The sequence below is a fragment of the Cuculus canorus genome, chromosome 35 (assembly GCF_017976375.1).
Source record: "Cuculus canorus isolate bCucCan1 chromosome 35, bCucCan1.pri, whole genome shotgun sequence".
Lineage (NCBI taxonomy): Eukaryota > Metazoa > Chordata > Aves > Cuculiformes > Cuculidae > Cuculus > Cuculus canorus.
In genome coordinates this window covers 493,415-516,073 of record NC_071435.1, presented here as the reverse complement: position 1 = coordinate 516,073, position 22,659 = coordinate 493,415, and the positions used below count along the sequence as shown (strand labels likewise).

Genomic DNA, 22,659 nt, shown 5'->3' with positions numbered 1-22,659 from the left:
CCATCTTCTCCTCCTCAGTGGTCATATTTGGGCGTTTGGTTGGACTCGGGTGTGGTGACGGTGCCGTTTTGGTGGTGGTTCTCCTCTTGGAGGTCCCCTCAAGAAGAGGAACGTTGAGTCTGGGGTCAAAACTCGATGGTGGGACCTCCAGATGGTCATGAGGACCATCGCGTCTCCATCTTCTCATCCTCAGTGGTCATATTTGGGTGTTTGGTTGGACTCGGGTGTGGTGACGGTGCCGTTTTGGTGGTGGTTGTCCTCTTGGAGGTCTTCTCAAGAGGAGGAACATCGAGCGTGGGGTCAACACTTGGTGGTGGGACCTCCAGATGGTCATGAGGACCATTGCATCTCCATCTTCTCCTCCTCAGTGGTTGGATTTGGGCATTTGGTTGGACTCGGGTGCAGTGATGGCGCCGTTTCGGTGGTGGTTCTCCTCTTGGAGGTCTCCTCAAGAGGAGGAACATGGAGTGTGGGGTCAAAAGTTGGTGGTGGGACCTCCAGGGGGTCATGAGGACCATCGCATCTCCGTCTTCTCATCCTCAGTGGTCATATTTGGGTGTTTGGTTGGACTCGAGTGCGGTGATGGTGCTGTTTTGGTGGTGGTTCTGCTCTTGGAGGTCTCCTCAAGAGGAGGAACGTTGAGTCTGGGGTCAACACTTGGTTGTGGGGACTCTGTTGGACCTCCAGGTGGTCATGAGGACCATCACATCTCCATCTTCTCGTCCTCAGTGGTCATATTTGGGCGTTTGGTTGGACTCAAGTGTGGTGATGGTGCTGTTTTGGTGGTGGTTCTGCTCTTGGAGGTCTCCTCAAGAGGAGGAACATCGAGCGTGGGGTCAAAACGTGGTTGTGGGACCTCCAGGGGGTCATGAGGACCATCACATCTCCATCTTCTCCTCCTCAGTGGTCATATTTGGGCGTTTGGTTGGACTCGAGTGTGGTGACGGCACCGGTTCAGTGGTGGTTCTCCTCTTGGAGGTCTCCTCAAGAAGAGGAACATGGAGTGTGGGGTCAAAAGTTGGTGGTGGGACCTCCAGATGGTCATGAGGACCATCGCGTCTCCATCTTCTCCTCCTCAGTGGTCATATTTGGGCGTTTGGTTGGACTCGGGTGCGATGACGCCTCCTCTTCGGTGGTTCTTCTGCTCTCAGAGCTCTCTCCTTTGGTGGTATCTCCTCTAAGATCGGCCATGAAGACCTCAGAGGTCTTCTCCTTAACCCACAGTGTCCTCTTCCAGCTCTTCCTTGCCCGGAACACAGCCACTACGATCCCTGTGGCACCGCTTGTCCACCCACCTGCTCCGACCCAGAAGGTCCATCCATCTGCTCCCAACCTTGCGTGGAGACCTGTTCGTGCGACCCAGGTTACGTCCTCAGCGGCGGTCGATGCGTTGAGAAGATCCGTTGTGGTTGCACCCACGAAGGACGTTACTACCACCCCGGAGAAGCCTTTTGGGCCGACGAAGGATGTCGGAAGCGCTGTAGATGCCACCAAGACCTCAAGATGGTGGTGTGTCACCAGGACACCTGCAAGCCGGGCCAGAAGTGTCACCTGGTGAAGGGCGTCCGCCGTTGCGTCACCACCGGGAGGTCCACCTGTGTGGCCACCGGAGACCCTCATTACACCACCTTTGATGGGTTCCGCTACGACTTCATGGGCACTTGTGTCTACCTCTTGGCCGCCCTCTGCTCTCCACACCCAACGTTGGTCCCCTTCAACGTCACCGCCGAGAACCACCACCGCGGCGGCCGCTCGGTCTCCTACACCAAAGAGGTCACCTTGGCGGTCTACAACATGACCTTCAGCCTCAGCCAGGAGCACCCCAAGAAGGTCAAGGTGGGTGGGGAGATCTTAGGAGGACGTTTAGAGGCCTTTCCGGAAGGTTCTGGGGGGTCGTGAGGTCCTCAGGTGGCGTTTAGGTGGGTTTTGGGGGTGGCCTGGTGGATCTACAGGAGCTTCTCTGGGGTTTCGGTGGGTTTTGGGGGTGTCCTGGTGGATCTACAGGAGCTTCTCTGGGGTTTCGGTGGGTTTTGGGGGTGTCCTGGTGGATCTACAGGAGCTTCTCTGGGGTTTCGGTGGGTTCTGGGGGTGTCCTGGTGGATCTACAGGAGCTTCTCTGGGGTTTCGGTGGGTTCTGGGGTGTCCTGGTGGATCTCCAGGAGCTTCTCTGGGGTTTCGGTGGGTTCTGGGGGTGTCCTGGTGGATCTACAGGAGCTTCTCTGGGGTTTCGGTGGGTTCTGGGGTGTCCTGGTGGATCTACAGGAGCTTCTCTGGGGTTTCGGTGGGTTCTGGGGGTGTCCTGGTGGATCTACAGGAGCTTCTCTGGGGTTTCGGTGGGTTCTGGGGTGTCCTGGTGGATCTACAGGAGCTTCTCTGGGGTTTTGGTGGGTTCTGGGGTGTCCTGGTGGATCTACAGGAGCTTCTCTGGGGTTTCGGTGGGTTCTGGGGTGTCCTGGTGGATCTACAGGAGCTTCTCTGGGGTTTCAGTGGGTTCTGGGGTGTCCTGGTGGATCTACAGGAGCTTCTGAGGGGTTTCAGTGGGTTCTGGGGTGTCCTGGTGGATCTACAGGAGCTTCTCTGGGGTTTCAGTGGGTTCTGGGGGTGTCCTGGTGGATCTACAGGAGCTTCTCTGGGGTTTCGGTGGGTTCTGGGGGTGTCCTGGTGGATCTCCAGGAGCTTCTCTGGGGTTTCGGTGGGTTCTGGGGTGTCCTCTGGTGGATCTACAGGAGCTTCTCTGGGGTTTCGGTGGGTTCTGGGGTGTCCTGGTGGATCTACAGGAGCTTCTCTGGGGTTTCGGTGGGTTCTGGGGTGTCCTCTGGTGGATCTACAGGAGCTTCTCTGGGGTTTCGGTGGGTTCTGGGGTGTCCTGGTGGATCTACAGGAGCTTCTCTGGGGTTTCAGTGGGTTCTGGGGTGTCCTGGTGGATCTACAGGAGCTTCTGAGGGGTTTCAGTGGGTTCTGGGGTGTCCTGGTGGATCTACAGGAGCTTCTCTGGGGTTTCGGTGGGTTCTGGGGTGTCCTGGTGGATCTACAGGAGCTTCTCTGGGGTTTCGGTGGGTTCTGGGGTGTCCTGGTGGATCTACAGGAGCTTCTCTGGGGTTTCGGTGGGTTTCGTGTTCTCCTCTGGTGGATCTACAGGAGCTTCTCTGGGGTTTCGGTGGGTTCTGAGGTGTCCTGGTGGATCTACAGGAGCTTCTCTGGGGTTTCAGTGGGTTCTGGGGTGTCCTGGTGGATCTACAGGAGCTTCTCTGGGGTTTCGGTGGGTTCTGGGGTGTCCTCTGGTGGATCTACAGGAGCTTCTCTGGGGTTTCGGTGGGTTTTGGGGGTGTCCTGGTGGATCTACAGGAGCTTCTCTGGGGTTTCGGTGGGTTTTGGGGGTGTCCTGGTGGATCTACAGGAGCTTCTCTGGGGTTTCGGTGGGTTCTGGGGTGTCCTCTGGTGGATCTACAGGAGCTTCTCTGGGGTTTCCGTGGGTTTTGGGGGTGTCCTGGTGGATCTACAGGAGCTTCTCTGGGGTTTCGGTGGGTTCTGGGGTGACCTCCAAAGCCACAATGGGGCATCTTGGTGACCTCTAAACCCACAATGTGGCATCTTGGTGACCTCCAAAGCCACAATGAGGCATCTTGGTGGCCTCCAAAGCCACAATGAGGCATCTTGGTGACCTCCAAAGCCACAATGGGGCATCTTGGTGACCTCCAAAGCCACAATGAGGCATCTTGGTGGCCTCCAAAGCCACAATGAGGCATCTTGGTGACCTCCAAAGCCACAATGGGGCATCTTGGTGACCTCCAAAGCCACAATGAGGCATCTTGGTGACCTCCAAAGCCACAATGGGGCATCTTGGTGGCCTCCAAAGCCACAATGTGGCATCTTGGTGGCCTCCAAAGCCACAATGAGGCATCTTGGTGACCTCCAAAGCCACAATGGGGCATCTTGGTGGCCTCCAAAGCCACAATGTGGCATCTTGGTGGCCTCCAAAGCCACAATGAGGCATCTTGGTGGCCTCCAAAGCCACAATGGGGCATCTTGGTGACCTCCAAAGCCACAATGTGGCATCTTGGTGGCCTCCAAAGCCACAATGTGGCATCTTGGTGACCTCCAAAGCCACAATGAGGTATCTTGGTGGCCTCCAAAGCCACAATGTGGCATCTTGGTGGCCTCCAAAGCCACAATGAGGCATCTTGGTGACCTCCAAAGCCACAATGAGGCATCTTGGTGGCCTCTAAAGCCACAATGTGGCATCTTGGTGACCTCCAAAGCCACAATGAGGCATCTTGGTGACCTCCAAAGCCACAATGTGGTATCTTGGTGGCCTCCAAAGCCACAATGAGGCATCTTGGTGACCTCCAAACCCACAATGTGGCATCTTGGTGACCTCCAAAGCCACAATGAGGCATCTTGGTGACCTCCAAAGCCTCAATGAGGCATCTTGGTGGCCTCCAAAGCCACAATGGGGCATCTTGGTGACCTCTAAAGCCACAATGGGGCATCTTGGTGGCCTCCAAAGCCACAATGGGGCATCTTGGTGACCTCCAAAGCCACAATGGGGCATCTTGGTGACCTCCAAAGCCACAATGAGGCATCTTGGTGACCTCCAAAGCCACAATGTGGCATCTTGGTGGCCTCCAAAGCCACAATGAGGCATCTTGGTGGCCTCCAAAGCCACAATGAGACATCTTGGTGGCCTCCAAAGCCACAATGGGGCATCTTGGTGACCTCCAAAGCCACAATGAGACATCTTGGTGACCTCCAAACCCACAATGAGGCATCTTGGTGGCCTCTAAAGCCACAATGTGGCATCTTGGTGACCTCCAAAGCCACAATGAGGCATCTTGGTGACCTCCAAAGCCACAATGAGGCATCTTGGTGGCCTCCATAGCCACAATGAGGCATCTTGGTGGCCTCCAAAGCCACAATGTGGCATCTTGGTGACCTCCATAGCCACAATGAGGCATCTTGGTGGCCTCCAAAGCCACAATGAGGCATCTTGGTGACCTCCATAGCCACAATGAGGCATCTTGGTGGCCTCCAAAGCCACAATGAGGCATCTTGGTGACCTCCAAAGCCACAATGAGGCATCTTGGTGACCTCCATAGCCACAATGAGGCATCTTGGTGGCCTCCAAAGCCACAATGAGGCATCTTGGTGACCTCCAAAGCCACAATGGGGCATCTTGGTGACCTCCAAAGCCACAATGAGGCATCTTGGTGGCCTCCAAAGCCACAATGGGGCATCTTGGTGACCTCCAAAGCCACAATGAGGCATCTTGGTGGCCTCCAAAGCCACAATGGGGCATCTTGGTTGCCTCCAAAGCCACAATGAGGCATCTTGGTGGCCTCCAAAGCCACAATGAGGTATCTTGGTGACCTCTAAAGCCACAATGTGGCATCTTGGTGACCTCTAAAGCCACAATGAGGCATCTTGGTGACCTCCAAAGCCACAATGAGGTATCTTGGTGGCCTCCAAAGCCACAATGAGGCATCTTGGTGACCTCTAAAGCCACAATGGGGCATCTTGGTGACCTCTAAAGCCACAATGAGGCATCTTGGTGGCCTCCAAAGCCACAATGTGGCATCTTGGTGACCTCCAAAGCCACGACACCTCCTCCCTCGTCCCCGCTGTCCTTCCAGGTCAACGGCATCCTGGTGGATTTACCTTTCCACCACGGCGATCAGGTCCAGGTCCACCTCCAGGGTTTACACGGCTTCATCAAGACCGACTTTGAGGTCCAGGTGACCTTCGACTGGTGGAGCTACGCCCGCGTCCTCCTCCCCTCCACCTACAACGGCTCCGTCTGTGGCCTCTGCGGGAACGCCAACGGCGATCCCGGCGATGACCTCACGTTGCCCGATGGCCTCTTGGCCAACGATGAGGTCCACTTCGCCGACTCTTGGAAGACGGACGACGTTCCCGGTTGCGTCTCCGGTTGCGCCGAGAGCTGCCGGAGCTGCTCCGACGAGGAGAAACGGCTCTACCGGGGGGACAAACACTGTGGGCTCCTGGTGAAGAGGAGAGGACCTCTCGCCGCGTGTCACGGCGTCCTCGACCCAACGCCCTTCTTCCACGATTGCCTCTTCGACGCCTGCGTCTACAAAGGCCACCAAGAAACCGTCTGCGCCGTCATCGCCGCCTACGTCACCGAGTGCCAGAGCCGAGGGGTCCACCTCAGCCCCTGGAGAACCTCCGCCTTCTGCCGTACGGAGCGGGGAGGACCTTCTCCGGGGTGGGAATGGGGCTTTGGGGGCTCCTTGGGGCTCAGGAAGGTCTTTGGGGCTCCAAAAGGTTGAGTTTGGGGCTCCAAGAGGTTGAGTTTGGGCCTTATGAAGGTCTTTGGGGCTCCAAGAGGTTGAGTTTGGGGCTCATGAAGGTCTTTGGGGCTCCAAGAGGTTGAGTTTGGGGCTCGTGAAGGTCTTTGGGGCTCCAAGAGGTTGAGTTTGGGGCTCCAAGAGGTTGAGTTTGGGGCTCATAAAGATCTCAGGGGCTCCAAGAGGTTGAGTTTGTGGCTCAGGAAGGTCTTTGGGGCTCCAAGAGGTTGAGTTTGGGGCTCATGAAGGTCTTTGGGGCTCCAAGAGGTTGAGTTTGGGGCTCATGAAGGTCTTTGGGGCTCCAAGAGGTTGAGTTTGGGGCTCATGAAGATCTCAGGGGCTCCAAGAGGTTGAGTTTGGGGCTCCAAGAGGTTGAGTTTGGGGCTCATGAAGGTCTCAGGGGCTCCAAGAGGTTGAGTTTGGGGCTCGTGAAGGTCTTTGGGGCTCCAAGAGGTTGAGTTTGGGGCTCCAAGAGGTTGAGTTTGGGGCTCTTGAAGGTCTTTGGGGCTCCAAGGGGTTGAGTTTGGGGCTCCAAGAGGTTGAGTTTGAGGCTCATGAAGGTCTCGAGGGCTCCAAGACGTTGAGTTTGGGGCTCCAAGAGGTTGAGTTTGGGGCTCGTGAAGGTCTTTGGAGATCCAAGAGGTTGAGTTTGGGGCTCATGAAGGTCTAAGGAGATCCAAGAGGTTGAGTTTGGGGCTCAGGAAGGTCTTTGGGGCTCCAAGGGGTTGAGTTTGGGGCTCTGAGAGGTTGAGTTTGGGGTTCGTGGAGGTCTTTGGAGATCCAAGAGGTTGAGTTTGGGGCTCATGAAGGTCTAAGGAGATCCAAGAGGTTGAGTTTGGGGCTCAGGAAGGTCTTTGGGGCTCCAAGAGGTTGAGTTTGGGGCTCAGGAAGGTCTTTGGGGCTTCAAGAGGTTGAGTTTGGGGCTCATGAAAGTCTCAGGAGCTCCAAGAGGTTGAGTTTGGAGCTCGTGAAGGTTTTTGGGGCTCCAAGAGGTTGAGTTTGGGGCTCAGGAAGGTCTTTGGGGCTCCAAGAGGTTGAGTTTGGGGCTCAGGAAGGTCTTTGGGGCTCCAAGAGGTTGAGTTTGGGGCTCCAAGAGGTTGAGTTTGAGGCTCATGAAGGTCTCGGGAGCTCCAAGAGGTTGAGTTTGGAGCTCATGAAGGTTATTGGGGCTCCAAGAGGTTGAGTTTGGGGCTCATGAAGGTCTTTGGGGCTCCAAGAGGTTGAGTTTGGGGCTCCAAGAGGTTGAGTTTGGGGCTCGTGAAGATCTCAGGAACTCCAAGAGGTTGAGTTTGGAGCTCGTGAAGGTCTTTGGGGCTCCAAGAGGTTGAGTTTGGGGCTCTGAGAGGTTGAGTTTGGGGCTTATGAAGGTGTTTGGGGCTCCAAGAGGTTGAGTTTGGAGCTCGTGAAGGTCTTTGGGGCTCCAAGAGGTTGAGTTTGGGGCTCCAAGAGGTTGAGTTTGGGGCTCATGAAGGTCTTTGGGGCTCCAAGAGGTTGAGTTTGGGGCTCTGAGAGGTTGAGTTTGGGGCTCAGGAAGGTCTTTGGGGCTCCAAGAGGTTGAGTTTGGGGCTCAGGAAGGTCTTTGGGGCTCCAAGAGGTTGAGTTTGGGGCTCATGAAGGTCTCGAGAGCTCCAAGACGTTGAGTTTGGGGCTCCAAGAGGTTGAGTTTGGGGCTCCAAGAGGTTAAAAGGGTCCTCAAAGCCCATCATGGATTGAGTTGGACTGGAAAGGACCTCCAAACCCCATCGTAGATAGAGTTGGATTGGAAGGGACCTCCAAAACCCATCATAGAAGAGGTTAAAAGGGTCCTCAAAGCCCATTGTGGATTGAGTTGGACTGGAAGGGACCTCCAAACCCATCATGGAATGGGTCAGAAGGGACCTCCAAACCCATCATAGATAGAGTTGGCTTGGAAGGGACCTCCAAACCCATCATAGAAGAGGTTAAAAGGGTCCTCAAGGCCCATCATAGACTGAATTGGGTTGGAAGGGACCTCCAAACCCCATCGTAGATAGAGTTGGACTGGAAGGGACCTCCAAAGCCATCATAGAAGAGGTTAAAATGGTCCTCAAAGCCCATCATGGATAGAGTTGGACTGGAAGGGACCTCCAAAACCCATCGTAGATAGAGTTGGATTGGAAGGGACCTCCAAAGCCATCATAGAAGAGGTTAAAAGGGTCCTCAAAGCCCATCGTAGATAGAGTTGGACTGGAAGGGACCTCCAAACCCCATCATAGACCCTCCTCCCACCCCTGCCCGTCCTTCTCCCGCTCTCCTCCAGCTCTCCTCTGTCCCCCGAACCAACACTACGACCTCTGTGGTCCCTCGTGTCCTCCCACCTGCGCCGGCCAAGCCCGAGAGGACCTCTGTGACCGCTCCACCTCCTGCTCCGAAGGCTGTTTCTGCGACGTCGGCTTCTTGAGGAGCGGCGACCGCTGCGTCCCCTTGGCCCAATGTGGTTGCCTCCATGAAGGACGTTACTACCAGAAGGACCAGGAGTTCACCTCCTGCCCTCGGTGCAGCCAACGCTGCGTCTGCCGAAGCGCCGGAGTGGTGGAATGTCATCCTTCGTCCTGCGCCCACGGTGAGGTCTGTGAGGTCAAAGATGGCGTCCGCGGTTGTCACCCGGAGGACTGCGGACGCTGCCAAATCCTCGCTGGTGGCATCTACCGCGGCTTCGACGGCCACCGAGGCCGCTTGGATGGAGATTGTGTGGCCACGGTGGCCGCCGTCGAAGCTCGAGGGTCTGAAGACCTTCTGGGGTCCTTCGTGGTGGAGGTGGAGAAGAAAGGAGACCTCATCCAAAGGGTGGTGGTGACCGTCCAGGGGGTGACCATCGGCATGGAGAGCGGCGGCCGATGGGAGGTGACGGTGAGTGGAGGGGGAAAAGGGGGAGAGGACCACTTGGGGGGCGGTAAAGGCCACGTCGGGGTGGAAGAAGGTCACTACGGGGGCGAAGGAACCCACTTTGGGGGGAGGAAGAGGACATCTCACTCCGCTTTTGGTCCATCTCCTCCACTTTTGGACCTTCTCCTCCGCCTTTGGACCTTCTCCTCCACCTTTGAGATGAGGAACAGGACCTCCCACTCCTCTTTTGGTCCATCTTCTCCACCTTTGGACCTTCTCCTCCACCTTTGGACCTTCTCCTCCACCTTTGAGATGAGGAACAGGACCTCCCACTCCTCTTTTGGTCCATCTTCTCCACCTTTGGACCTTCTCCTCCACCTTTGGACCTTCTCCTCCACCTTTGGACCTTCTCCTCCACCTCTGAGATGAGGATCAGGACCTCCCACTCCCCTTTTGGTCCATCTCCTCCACCTTTGGACCTTCTCCTCCACCTTTGGACCTTCTCCTCCACCTCTGAGATGAAGAACAGGACCTCCCACTCCTCTTTTGGTCCATCTCCTCCACCTTTCGACCTTCCCCTCCACCTTTGGTCCTTCCCCTCCACCTTTGGACCTTCTCCTCCACCTTTGAGATGAGGAACAGGACCTCCCACTCCTCTTTTGGTCCATCTTCTCCACCTTTGGACCTTCTCCTCCACCTTTGGACCTTCTCCTCCACCTTTGGACCTTCTCCTCCACCTCTGAGATGAGGATCAGGACCTCCCACTCTCCTTTCGCTCCTTCTCCTCCACCTTTGGACCTTCTCCTCCACCTTTGGACCTTCTCCTCCACCTCTGAGATGAGGAACAGGACCTCCCACTCCCCTTTCGCTCCTTCTCCTCCACCTTTGGACCTTCTCCTCCACCTTTGGACCTTCTCCTCCACCTTTGAGATGAGGAACAGGACCTCCCACTCCCCTTTCGCTCCATCTCCTCCACCTTTGGACCTTCTCCTCCACCTCTGAGATGAGGAACAGGACCTCCCACTCCCCTTTTGCTCCATCTCCTCCACCTTTGGACCTTATCCTCCACCTTTGGACCTTCTCCTCCTCTTTTGCTCCTTCTCCTCCACCTTTGGACCTTCTCCTCCACCTCTGAGATGAGGATCAGGACCTCCCACTCCCCTTTTAGTCCCTCTCCTCCACCTTTGGACCTTCTCCTCCACCTTTGGACCTTCTCCTCCACCTTTGGACCTTCTCCTCCACCTTTGGACCTTCTCCTCCACCTCTGAGATGAGGAACAGGACCTCCCACTCCCCTTTCGCTCCTTCTCCTCCACCTTTGGACCTTCTCCTCCACCTTTGGACCTTCTCCTCCACCTCTGAGATGAGGATCAGGACCTCCCACTCCCCTTTCGCTCCATCTCCTCCACCTTTGGATCTTCTCCTCCACCTTTGAGATGAGGAACAGGACCTCCCACTCCCCTTTCGCTCCTTCTCCTCCACCTTTGGTCCATCTCCTCCACCTTTGACCCTTCTCCCCCACCTTCGAGGTGACCCCTGGCGGCCATATTTCCCCCTTCAGTTGGACGGCGAACGCCACCTCCTCCCATTGACGCTGAGCGACGGCGCTTTGACGTTGACTCAAGAGGGCGTCCACCGCGTCCTCCGCACTCCCGGTGGCCTCAAACTCCTCTACGACGGCGCCTCTTTCCTTCTCCTCACTCTTCCCACCACCTTCCGGCGACGCCCGAGAGGACTTTGCGGGAACTTCAACGGCGCTTCTGAAGACGAAACCACTCAAGAGTTGGAGATGACCCAAACCTTGAGGTGTAACCACACCACCACCACCTCCGTGACCACCGCGTGTCCTCCAAGCGACGATCCCGGGCGCTGTCGGATCTTGGTGGACCCAACGGGACCTTTCGTTGGGTGTCATAAGGTGGTGGACCCCCAGGATTACGTCTTGGGGTGCGTTCGGGCTCAATGCGGCGAAGAGGACCACCGGAGCTTCTGTCGGAGCCTTCAAAGCTACGGAGCCGCGTGTCAAGCGGCCGGAGGGGACCTTCGGGAGTGGAGAGAGGTGACCCAGTGCCGTGAGTACCCGGAGAGTGGAGAGAAAAGGGGTTGGAGGACGTCGGGATGGGGTTCCATCAAGAGAAAAAGGGGTTGGAGGAGGTCAGGATGGGGTTCCACCAAGAGAAAAAGGGGTTGGAGGAGGTGAGGATGGGGTTCCACCAAGAGAAAAGGGGTTGGAAGAGGTCAGGATGGGGTTCCACCAAGAGAAAAGGGGTTGGAAGAGGTCAGGATGGGGTTCCACCAAGAGAAAAAGGGGTTGGAGGAGGTCAGGATGGGGTTCCATCAGGAAAAAAGGGGTTGGAGGAGGTCGGGATGGGGTTCCATCAAGAGAAAAAGGGGTTGGAGGAGGTCGGGATGGGGTTCCATCAAGAGAAAAAGGGGTTGGAGGAGGTCAGGATGGGGTTCCACCAAGAGAAAAAGGGGTTGGAGGAGGTCAGGATGGGGTTCCATCAAGAGAAAAAGGGGTTGGAGGAGGTCGGGATGGGGTTCCATCAATAGAAAAAGGGGTTGGAGGAGGTCGGGATGGGGTTCCATCAAGAGAAAAAGGGGTTGGAGGAGGTCAGGATGGGGTTCCATCAAGAGAAAAAGGGGTTGGAGGAGGTCAGGATGGGGTTCCATCAATAGAAAAAGGGGTTGGAGGAGGTCAGGATGGGGTTCCATCAAGAGAAAAAGGGGTTGGAGGAGGTCAGGATGGGGTTCCATCAAGAAAAAAGGGGTTGGAGGAGGTCAGGATGGGGTTCCATCAAGAGAAAAAGGGGTTGGAGGAGGTCAGGATGGGGTTCCATCAATAGAAAAAGGGGTTGGAGGAGGTCGGGATGGGGTTCCATCAAGAGAAAAAGGGGTTGGAGGAGGTCAGGATGGGGTTCCATCAAGAAAAAAGGGGTTGGAGGAGGTCAGGATGGGGTTCCATCAGGAAAAAAGGGGTTGGAGGAGGTCAGGATGGGGTTCCATCAAGAGAAAAAGGGGTTGGAGGAGGTCAGGATGGGGTACACCAAGAGAAAAAGGGGTTGGAGGAGGTCGGGATGGGGTTCCATCAGGAAAAAAGGGGTTGGAGGAGGTCGGGATGGGGTTCCATCAGGAAAAAAGGGGTTGGAGGAGGTCGGGATGGGGTTCCATCAGGAAAAAAGGGGTTGGAGAAGGGTTTGGAGCAGCTGTTGGACACATTGAGGTCCTCTGACGGTGATCTTCTCCTCCCTGTCCCCCCCAGCGCTCTCCTGCCCGCCCCACAGCCACTATGAGCTCTGCGGCCACACGTGTGTCCACACCTGTGCCAGTGTCTCCTCTCCCACCCGTTGTCCCTCCAAGTGCTTCGAGGGCTGTCAGTGCGACTCCGGGTTCCTCTTCGATGGAGACAACTGCGTTGCGGCCACCGCCTGTGGGTGTCTCCACGGCGGACGGTACTTCCAGGTGGGTGGTGGGACCTCAACGTGTCCCATCAGTGGTGGTTCCTCAGTTGAACCTCAAGATCTCCCATGGGTTCCTCAGTTGATCCTCACTGTGTCCCATCAGTGGTGGTTCCTCAGTTGATCCTCAACATCTCCCATGGGTTCCTCTGTTGAACCTCAACATCTCCCATGGGTTCCTCAGTTGACCCTCACTGTGTCCCATGGGTGGTTCCTCAGTTGACCCTCAATGTGGCCAATGGGTTCCTCAGTTGACCCTCAACATCTCCCATGGGTTCCTCAGTTGACCCTCACCATCTCCCATGGATGGTGGTTCCTCAGTTGACCCTCGAGATGTCCCATCAGTGGTTCCTCAGTTGACCCTCAACATCTCCCATGGGTTCCTCAGTTGACCCTCACTGTGTCCCATCAGTGGTTCCTCAGTTGAACCTCAACATCTCCCATCAGTGGTGGTTCCTCAGTTGACCCTCGAGATGTCCAATGGATGGTGGTTCCTCAGTTGAACCTCAACATCTCTCATGGGTTCCTCAGTTGACCCTCAACGTCACCCATGGGTGGTGGTTCCTCAGTTGACCCTCAAGATGTCCAATGGGTGATGGGTCCTCAGTTGAACCTCAACGTCTCCCATCAGTGGTGGTTCCTCAGTTCACCCTCACTGTGTCCCATCGGTGGTTCCTCAGTTGACCCTCAACATCTCCCATGGGTTCCTCAGTTGATCCTCAACGTCTCCCATCAGTGGTGGTTCCTCAGTTGACCCTCAACATCTCCCATGGGTTCCTCAGTTGACCCTCACTGTCTCCCATCAGTGGTTCCTCAGTTGATCCTCAACATCTCCCATGGGTTCCTCAGTTGAACCTCACCGTCTCCCATCCATGGTGGTTCCTCAGTTGACCCTCGAGATGTCCAATGGGTGGTGGGTCCTCAGTTGACCCTCACCGTGGCCAATGGGTTCCTCAGTTGATCCTCACTGTGTCCCATCAGTGGTTCCTCAGTTGAACCTCAACATCTCCCATGGATGGTGGTTCCTCAGTTGACCCTCACTGTGTCCCATCAGTGGTGGTTCCTCAGTTGACCCTCAATGTCTCCCATGGGTTCCTCAGTTGATCCTCACTGTCTCCCATTGGTGGTTCCTCAGTTGAACCTCCACGTGGCCAATGGGTTCCTCAGTTGATCCTCAACATCTCCCATCAGTGGTGGTTCCTCAGTTGACCCTCGAGATGTCCAACGGGTGGTGGTTCCTCAGTTGACCCTCAGCATCTCCCATGGGTGGTGGTTCCTCAGTTGACCCTCGAGATGTCCAACGGGTGGTGGTTCCTCAGTTGACCCTCAGCATCTCCCATGGGTTCCTCAGTTGACCCTCACTGTGTCCCATCAGTGGTTCCTCAGTTGAACCTCAACATCTCCCATGGGTTCCTCAGTTGATCCTCAACGTCTCCCATCGGTGGTGGTTCCTCAATTGACCCTCAACATCTCCCATGGGTTCCTCAGTTGACCCTCACTGTGTCCCATCAGTGGTTCCTCAGTTGAACCTCAACATCTCCCATGGGTTCCTCAGTTGATCCTCAACGTCTCCCATCGGTGGTGGTTCCTCAATTGACCCTCAACATCTCCCATGGGTTCCTCAGTTGAACCTCACCGTCTCCCATCCATGGTGGTTCCTCAGTTGACCCTCACCGTGGCCAATGGGTTCCTCAGTTGATCCTTACTGTGTCCCATCAGTGGTTCCTCAGTTGAACCTCAACATCTCCCATGGGTTCCTCAGTTGATCCTCACTGTGTCCCATCAGTGGTTCCTCAGTTGAACCTCAAGGTGGCCAATGGGTTCCTCAGTTGACCCTCGAGATGCCCAATGGGTGGTGGTCCCTCAGTTGACCCTCACTGTGTCCCATCAGTGGTGGTTCCTCAGTTGACCCTCAACATCTCCCATGGGTTCCTCAGTTGATCCTCACCATCTCCCATCAGTGGTGGTTCCTCAGTTGAACCTCAACATCTCCCATGGGTTCCTCAGTTGACCCTCAATGTCTCCCATCGGTGGTTCCTCAGTTGACCCTCGAGATGTCCAATGGGTGGTGGTTCCTCAGTTGACCCTCAATGTCTCCCATGGGTCCCTCAGTTGACCCTCACTGTGTCCCATCAGTGGTGGTTCCTCAGTTGACCCTCAATGTCTCCCATGGATGGTGGTTCCTCAGTTGACCCTCACCGTCTCCCATCAGTGGTGGTTCCTCAGTTGAACCTCAACGTCTCCCATCAGTGGTGGTTCCTCAGTTGATCCTCAACATCTCCCATCAGTGGTGGTTCCTCAGTTGATCCTCACTGTCTCCCATCGGTGGTGGTTCCTCAGTTGACCCTTGAGATGTCCAATGGGTGATGGGTCCTCTGTTGATACTCAACGTCTCCCATCAGTGGTGGTTCCTCAGTTGACCCTTGAGATGTCCAATGGGTGATGGGTCCTCTGTTGATACTCAACGTCTCCCATCAGTGGTGGTTCCTCAGTTGACCCTCAACATCTCCCATGGGTTCCTCAGTTGACCCTCGAGATGCCCCATGGGTGGTGGTCCCTCAGTTGACCCTCAACATCTCCCATGGGTTCCTCAGTTGATCCTCAACGTCTCCCACCGGTGGTTCCTCAGTTGACCCTCGAGATGTCCAATGGGTGGTGGTTCCTCAGTTGATCCTCAACATCTCCCATCAGTGGTGGTTCCTCAGTTGATCCTCAACATCTCCCATGGGTTCCTCAGTTGATCCTCAACGTGGCCAATGGGTTCCTCAGTTGACCCTCACTGTGTCCCATCAGTGGTGGTTCCTCAGTTGACCCTCAACATCTCCCATGGGTTCCTCAGTTGATCCTCGCTGTCTCCCATCAGTGGTTCCTCAGTTGACCCTCGAGATGTCCAATGGGTGGTGGTTCCTCAGTTGAAGCTCCACGTGGCCAATGGGTTCCTCAGTTGATCCTCACTGTCTCCCATCAGTGGTTCCTCAGTTGAACCTCAACATCTCCCATGGGTTCCTCAGTTGATCCTCAATGTCTCCCATCGGTGGTGGTTCCTCAATTGACCCTCAGCATCTCCCATGGGTTCCTCAGTTGACCCTCACTGTGTCCCATCAGTGGTTCCTCAGTTGAACCTCAACATCTCCCATGGGTTCCTCAGTTGAACCTCGAGGTGCCCAATGGATGGTGGGTCCTCAGTTGAACCTCAATGTGGCCAATGGGTTCCTCAGTTGACCCTCACTGTGTCCCATCGGTGGTTCCTCAGTTGAACCTCAACGTCTCCCATCGGTGGTGGTTCCTCAGTTGACCCTCGAGATGTCCAACGGGTGGTGGTTCCTCAGTTGACCCTCAACATCTCCCATGGGTTCCTCAGTTGATCCTCACCATCTCCCATCAGTGGTGGTTCCTCAGTTGAACCTCAACATCTCCCATGGGTTCCTCAGTTGACCCTCGAGATGCCCCATGGGTGGTGGTCCCTCAGTTGACCCTCAACATCTCCCATGGGTTCCTCAGTTGATCCTCAACGTCTCCCATCGGTGGTGGTTCCTCAGTTGAACCTCAACATCTCCCATGGGTTCCTCAGTTGATCCTCAACGTCTCCCATCGGTGGTTCCTCAGTTGACCCTCGAGATGTCCAATGGGTGGTGGTCCCTCAGTTGACCCTCAACATCACCCATGGGTGGTGGTTCCTCAGTTGACCCTCGAGATGCCCCATGGGTGGTGGTTCCTCAGTTGACCCTGGAGATGTCCCATGGGTGGTGGTCCCTCAGTAGACCCTGGAGCTGCCCCCCCTTCCCCACGCCCTCCTCTGGTGGTCGCAGATCTCCGCCTCCGTCTTCTCCTCCGACTGTTCCCGGCGGTGCCTCTGCCGAGCGCCCGGAGCTCTTCACTGCCTCCCCTTCCATTGTCCCTTTGGCCAAACCTGTGGCCTCCAAGATGGCGTCTTCTCCTGCTTGGACCACCCGGGACGTTGCTCTTTCCTTCCCACCTCCCGCGTCGTCTCCTTCGACGGAGCCACCGCTTCCACCGTGGCCACCGGTGTCTACGTGGTGGCCACCAGGTGCGACGCTGACCCCACCGCTTGGTTTCGCCTCTTGGCCGACGTCGGAGAGGACCACCGCGACCGACCGGTGGTGGTGGCCCTTCACCTCTTCACCCCTCGGACCTTCGTCACCGTCAAGAGGGACAAAAAGCTCTGGGTGAGTCACCTCCACCTCAAGGACCACCTAAAAAAGGTCCTCTGTCACCTTCGCTTCAACCAAAATCCAAAGATTTCGACCTCCGTTGAGGTTCTCCTCCATCTCCTCACCACGAGATGGTCTTTATTGGACCCAAAAGCCCTTCATTCCCCCCAAATTCCACCTCCGTTGAGGTTCTCCTCCATCTCCTCACCACGAGATGGTCTTTATTGGACCCAAAAGCCCTTCATTCCCCCCAAATTCCACCTCCGTTGAGGTTCTCCTCCATCTCCTCACCACGAGATGGTCTTTATTGGACCCAAACGCCCTTTATTCCCCCCAAATTTCCCCTCCGTTGAGGTTCTCCTCCATCTCCTCACCACGAGATGGTCTTTATTGGACCCAAACGCCCTTTATTCCCCCAAATTCCACCTCCGTTGAGGTTCTCCTCCATCTCCTCACCACGAGATGGTCTTTATTGGACCCATTTTGACCCAAACGCCCTTTATTCCCCCAAATTCCACCTCCGTTGAGGTTCTCCTCCATCTCCTCACCACGAGATGGTCTTTATTGGACCCATTTTGACCCAAACGCCCTTTATTCCCCCAAATTCCACCTCCGTTGAGGTTCTCCTCCATCTCCTCACCACGAGATGGTCTTTATTGGACCCATTTTGACCCAAACACCCTTTATTTCCCCCAAATTCCACCTCCGTTGAGGTTCTCCTCCACCTCCTCACCACGAGATGGTCTTTATTGGACCCATTTTGACCCAAACGCCCTTTATTCCCCCAAATTCCCCCTCCGTTGAGGTTCTCCTCCATCTCCTCACCACGAGATGGTCTTTATTGGACCCAAACGCCCTTTATTTCCCCCAAATTCCACCTCCGTTGAGGTTCTCCTCCATCTCCTCACCACGAGATGGTCTTTATTTGACCCATTTTGACCCAAACGCCCTTTATTCCCCCCAAATTCCACCTCTGTTGAGGTTCTCCTCCATCTCCTCACCACAAGATGGTCTTTATTGGACCCAAACGCCCTTTATTCCCCCCAAATTCCACCTCCGTTGAGGTTCTCCTCCATCCCACATCTCCATGGGTTCCTCCCACCGCCTCCCTGGACCTCCCCTGGAGCTTTTTTCCCCCCCCGTTTTGAGCCGAGAAGATCGGATGGTGGAGAACTCGCCCGATTCCTGCCTTTTTCCACCCCAAATTCCGACGGATTTGGACGTCGCATGGAGTCTCCGTGGTGTCTTCTCCAGGTCAACGGCGTCCAAACCGCTCTCCCCGTGGAGATCTCCGACGTTTGGACCGTCAACGAGACCGGAGGGACCATCTGGATCACCCGAAGCCCTGAGGTGGTGGTGGTGGAGCTCAATCCCACCGGAGAGGTGACCTTAACGGTGACCAAAGACCTCACGGAGGTCCTCTGTGGCATCTGCGGAAACTTCGACGGCGACGCCGCCAACGACCTCCGAGGACCCGATGGCAAAATGGTGGTGGACATGGAGGCGGTGGTCAAGGCCTGGAGAGCGCCCGACTTCACCCACGTGAGTGTCCCCAAGAGGTGACCACCATGGGTGGTGTCCATGGGGTGGGAGTTGGTGCCACCATCAGCATCAGATCTTCATCGGTCAACCTTTAGGTGGACCAAAATCCCTCTTTTTTGGCCCAAATTCCACCCGTGAGAAGGTCTCAAAGGTCCCATCTCCGTCCCACCACCACCAGGAGACCTTCATCCATGCGCCCAACCCCTCAGATGGACCAAAACCCCTCTTTTTTGGCCCAAATTCCACCCGTGAGAAGGTCTCAAAGGTCCCATCTCCGTCCCACCACCACCAGGAGACCTTCATCCATGCGCCCAACCCCTCCAATGGACCAAAATCCCTCTTTTTTGGCCCAAATTCCACCCCAAAATGGGTGAAAAATCCCCCGAAAAAGGCGAAATCGACCCAAAAAGAGAGGGAAAACGTCCAAAAAAGGGCAAAAATGACCAAAAAAGGGTAAAATCGACCCAAAAAGGGCCAAAATTGCCCCAAAAATGAGGGGGGAAACACCCAAAAAAGGGCAAAAATGACCAAAAATGAGGGGAGAACACCCAAAAAGGGGCAAAATCGCCCCAAAAAGGGTAAAATCGCCCCAAAAAGGGTAAAATTGACCCAAAAAGGGTAAAATCGCCCCAAAAAGGGCAAAATTGCCCCAAAAAGGGTAAAATCGCCCCAAAAAGGATAAAATCGACCCAAAAAGGTCAAAATCGCCCCAAAAAGGGTAAAATCGCCCCAAAAAGGGCCAAAATGGCCCCAAAAATGAGGGGGAAAACACCCAAAAAAGGGCCAAAATGGCCCCAAAAAGGGTAAAATCGCCCCAAAAAGGGCAAAATCGCCCCAAAAAAGGGTAAAATCGACCCCAAAAGGGTAAAATCGCCCCAAAAAGGGCAAAATCGCCCCAAAAAGGATAAAATCGCCCCAAAAAAGGGTAAAATTGACCCAAAAAGGGCAAAATCGACCCAAAAAGGGTAAAATCGCCCAAAAAGGGGAAAATTGCCCCAAAAAAGGGTAAAATCGCCCCAAAACAGTGTTTTTAACCCTTTTGTGTCCGCGTTTTCCCGCAGTGACGGCGAAGGCGGAGACGGAAGCGGTGACGTCATCGGACCCCAAAAAAAAAGGGGATTTTGAGGGGAAAAAAGGGCTTTTTGGGGGTTTTTTTATTCCTTTTTCTCTCCCCCTCTCAAAACCCCCAAAAACCGCTGTTTTTCACCCAAAAATAAAGGGGAGAGAAAAGGAGACGCGACGGGAAATGGGGGGGGAGGGGAAACCACTGCTCCCAGTCCCTCCCAGTGCCTCCCAGTTCACCCCAGTCCCTCCCAGTGCATCCCAGTAATCCCCCAGTGCCCTCCCAGTGCATCCCAGTTCACCCCAGTACCTCCCAGTGCATCCCAGTGACCTCCCAGTGCCTCCCAGTAATCCCCCAGTCCCTCCCAGTTCACCCCAGTCCCTCCCAGTGCATCCCAGTAATCCCCCAGTGCCTCCCAGTTCACCCCAGTGTCTCCCCAGTCCATCCCAGTAATCCCCCAGTCCCTCCCAGTGCATCCCAGTTCACCCCAGTGCATCCCAGTAATCTCCCAGTGCATCCCAGTAATCATCCAGTGCCTCCCAGTCCCTCCCAGTGCATCCCAGTTTACCCAGTCCCCCCAGTTCACCCCAGTCCCCCTCAGTGCATCCCAGTCCCTCCCAGTGCCTCCCAGTAATCCCCCAGTCCCTCCCAGTTCACCCCAATCCCTCCCAGTGCCCTCCCAGTGCATCCCAGCAATCCCCCAGTGCCTCCCAGTTCACCCCAGTGTCTCCCCTGTCCATCCCAGTCCCTTCCCAGTCCCTCCCAGTGCATCCCAGTTCACCCCAGTCCCTCCCAGTGCTTCCCAGTAACCCCCCTGCACATCCCAGTTCCTCCCCAGTCCTCCTCCATTTCACCCCAGTGTCTCCCCAGTCCATCCCAGTGCATCCCAGTTCCTCCCAGTCCCCCCCAGTAATACCCTGCGCATCCCAGTTCCCCCCCAGTCCCTCCCAGTTCACCCCAGTGTCTCCCCAGTCCATCCCAGTACATCCTACTTCCCCCCCCCCAGTCCCTCCCAGTACATCCCAGTTCCCCCCAGTCCATCCCAGTTCCCCCCAGTACATCCCAGTTCACTCCGGTCTCTTCCTACTCTCTCCCAGTCCCTCCCAGTTCCCGTCCAGTCCCTCCCAGTGCATCCCAGTAACCCCCCTGTCCCTCCCAGTTTACCCTCCAGTACATCCCAGTCCCTCCCAGTTCACCCCCGTCTCTCCTGTCCCTCCCAGTTTACCCTCCAGTACATCCCAGTAACCTCCAGTTCACACCAGTCTCTCCCAGTAAACCTCCCCAGTGCCTCCCAGTAAGCCCCCAGTGCCTCCCAGTAACCCCTCCAGTCCCTCCCAGTTCACCCCAGTGTCTCCCCGCTCTCTCCCAGTCCCTCCCAGTCCCTCCCAGTCTCCCCAGTCCCTCCCAGTGTCTGCCCACAGCCCCCCCCAGTCCCTCCCAGTCCCTCCCAGTCCCTCCCAGTACGGGGGGGGGGGGGAGGAAACCGGATCTGTGGGGAAGGAGGAACCGGATGCGGGGGGGGCACCAGTGCTCCCAGTTCATCCCAGTAACCCCATAGTGACTCCAGTGCCTCTCCCAGTAACCCTCCCAGTGTCCCCAGTCCCTCCCAGTATACCCCAGTTCCCCTCCCAGTACATCCCAGTCCCACTCAATGGCTCTCCCAGTGCTCCCATATATCCTTTCCCAGTCCCCCCAGTATATCCCAGTTGCTCCCAGTATATCCCAGTCCCACTCAATAACCCTCCCAGTATCCCCCAGTCCCCCTCAACCTCCTTCCCAGTGCTCCCAGTATCCCCCAGTCCCCCCTCAACGTCCCTCCCAGTGCTCCCAGTATATCCCAGTCCCCCTCCACCTCCCTCCCAGTATCCCCCAGTCCCCCTCCACCTCCCTCCCAGTGCTCCCAGTATCCCCCAGTCCCCCTCCACCTCCCTCCCAGTGCTTCCAGTATCCCCCAGTCCCCCTCAATCTCCCTCCCAGTGCTTCCAGTATCCCCCAGTCCCCCTCAATCTCCCTCCCAGTGCTTCCAGTATCCCCCAGTCCCCCTCAATCTCCCTCCCAGTATCCCCCAGTCCCCCTCAACGTCCCTCCCAGTATATCCCAGTCCCCCTCCACCTCCCTCCCAGTGCTCCCAGTATCCCCCCCAGTGCCTCCCAGTCCCTCCCAGTCCCCCTGAACGTCCCTCCCAGTGCTCCCAGTATCCCCTCAGTGCCTCCCAGTGCCTCCCAGTCCCTCCCAGTCCCCCTGAATGTCCTTCCCAGTGCTCCCAGTATCCCCCCCAATCCCTCCCAGTGCTCCCAGTATGCCCCCCAGTGCCTCCCAGTGCCTCCCAGTCCCCCTGAACGTCCTTCCCAGTGCTCCCAGTATCCCCCCCAGTGCTCCCAGTATCCCCTCCAGTGCCTCCCAGTGCCTCCCAGTGCCTCCCAGTCCCCCTGAATGTCCTTCCCAGTGCTCCCAGTATCCCCCCAGTGCTCCCAGTATCCCCTCCAGTGCCTCCCAGTGCCTCCCAGTCCCCCTGAACGTCCTTCCCAGTGCTCCCAGTATCCCCCAGTCCCCCTGAACGTCCCTCCCAGTGCTCCCAGTATCCCCCCCAATCCCTCCCAGTGCTCCCAGTATGCCCCCCAGTGCCTCCCGGTGCCTCCCAGTGCCTCCCAGTCCCCCTGAACGTCCTTCCCAGTGCTCCCAGTATCCCCCCCAGTGCTCCCAGTATCCCCTCCAGTGCCTCCCAGTGCCTCCCAGTGCCTCCCAGTCCCCCTGAATGTCCTTCCCAGTGCTCCCAGTATCCCCCCAGTGCTCCCAGTATCCCCTCCAGTGCCTCCCAGTGCCTCCCAGTGCCTCCCAGTCCCCCTGAACGTCCTTCCCAGTGCTCCCAGTATCCCCCAGTCCCCCTGAACGTCCCTCCCAGTGCTCCCAGTATCCCCCCCAGTGCCTCCCAGTGCTCCCAGTATCCCCCCCAGTCCCTCCCAGTGCCTCCCAGTATCCCCCAGTCCCCCTGAACGTCCCTTCTAGTCCCTCCCAGTCCCTCCCAGTGCTCCCAGTATCCCCCAGTCCCCCTGAACGTCCCTCCCAGTGCTCCCAGTATCCCCCCCAGTGCCTCCCAGTGCCTCCCAGTCCCCCTGAAGGTCCCTCCCAGTGCTCCCAGTATCCCCCCCAGTCCCTCCCAGTACTCCCAGTATCCCCCCCAGTGCCTCCCAGTGCCTCCCAGTCCCCCTGAACGTCCCTCCCAGTGCTCCCAGTATCCCCCCCAGTCCCTCCCAGTACTCCCAGTATCCCCCCAGT

The 22,659-nt window shown here is 56.5% G+C and overlaps 1 protein-coding gene across 2 annotated transcripts in view; it reads left to right on the top strand.

The window, feature by feature from the left end:
* Positions 1 to 19,580, top strand: part of LOC128849939 (IgGFc-binding protein-like) — a 49,556-nt gene extending 29,976 nt beyond the window's left edge. The window contains exons 14-21 of one of the 2 annotated variants that reach the window (XM_054052674.1): positions 1,238 to 1,836; positions 5,631 to 6,195; positions 8,584 to 9,173; positions 10,710 to 11,220; positions 12,411 to 12,610; positions 16,416 to 16,793; positions 18,033 to 18,320; positions 19,382 to 19,580. In XM_054052674.1, the coding sequence (XP_053908649.1) occupies positions 1,238 to 1,836; positions 5,631 to 6,195; positions 8,584 to 9,173; positions 10,710 to 11,220; positions 12,411 to 12,610; positions 16,416 to 16,793; positions 18,033 to 18,320; positions 19,382 to 19,384 (3,134 nt within the window). In that variant the 3' untranslated portion in view covers positions 19,385 to 19,580. The remainder of the gene's footprint in view (positions 1 to 1,237; positions 1,837 to 5,630; positions 6,196 to 8,583; positions 9,174 to 10,709; positions 11,221 to 12,410; positions 12,611 to 16,415; positions 16,794 to 18,032; positions 18,321 to 19,381) is intronic. The other variant, XM_054052672.1, reaches the window with a different exon arrangement.
* Positions 19,581 to 22,659: the final 3,079 nt, after the last annotated feature.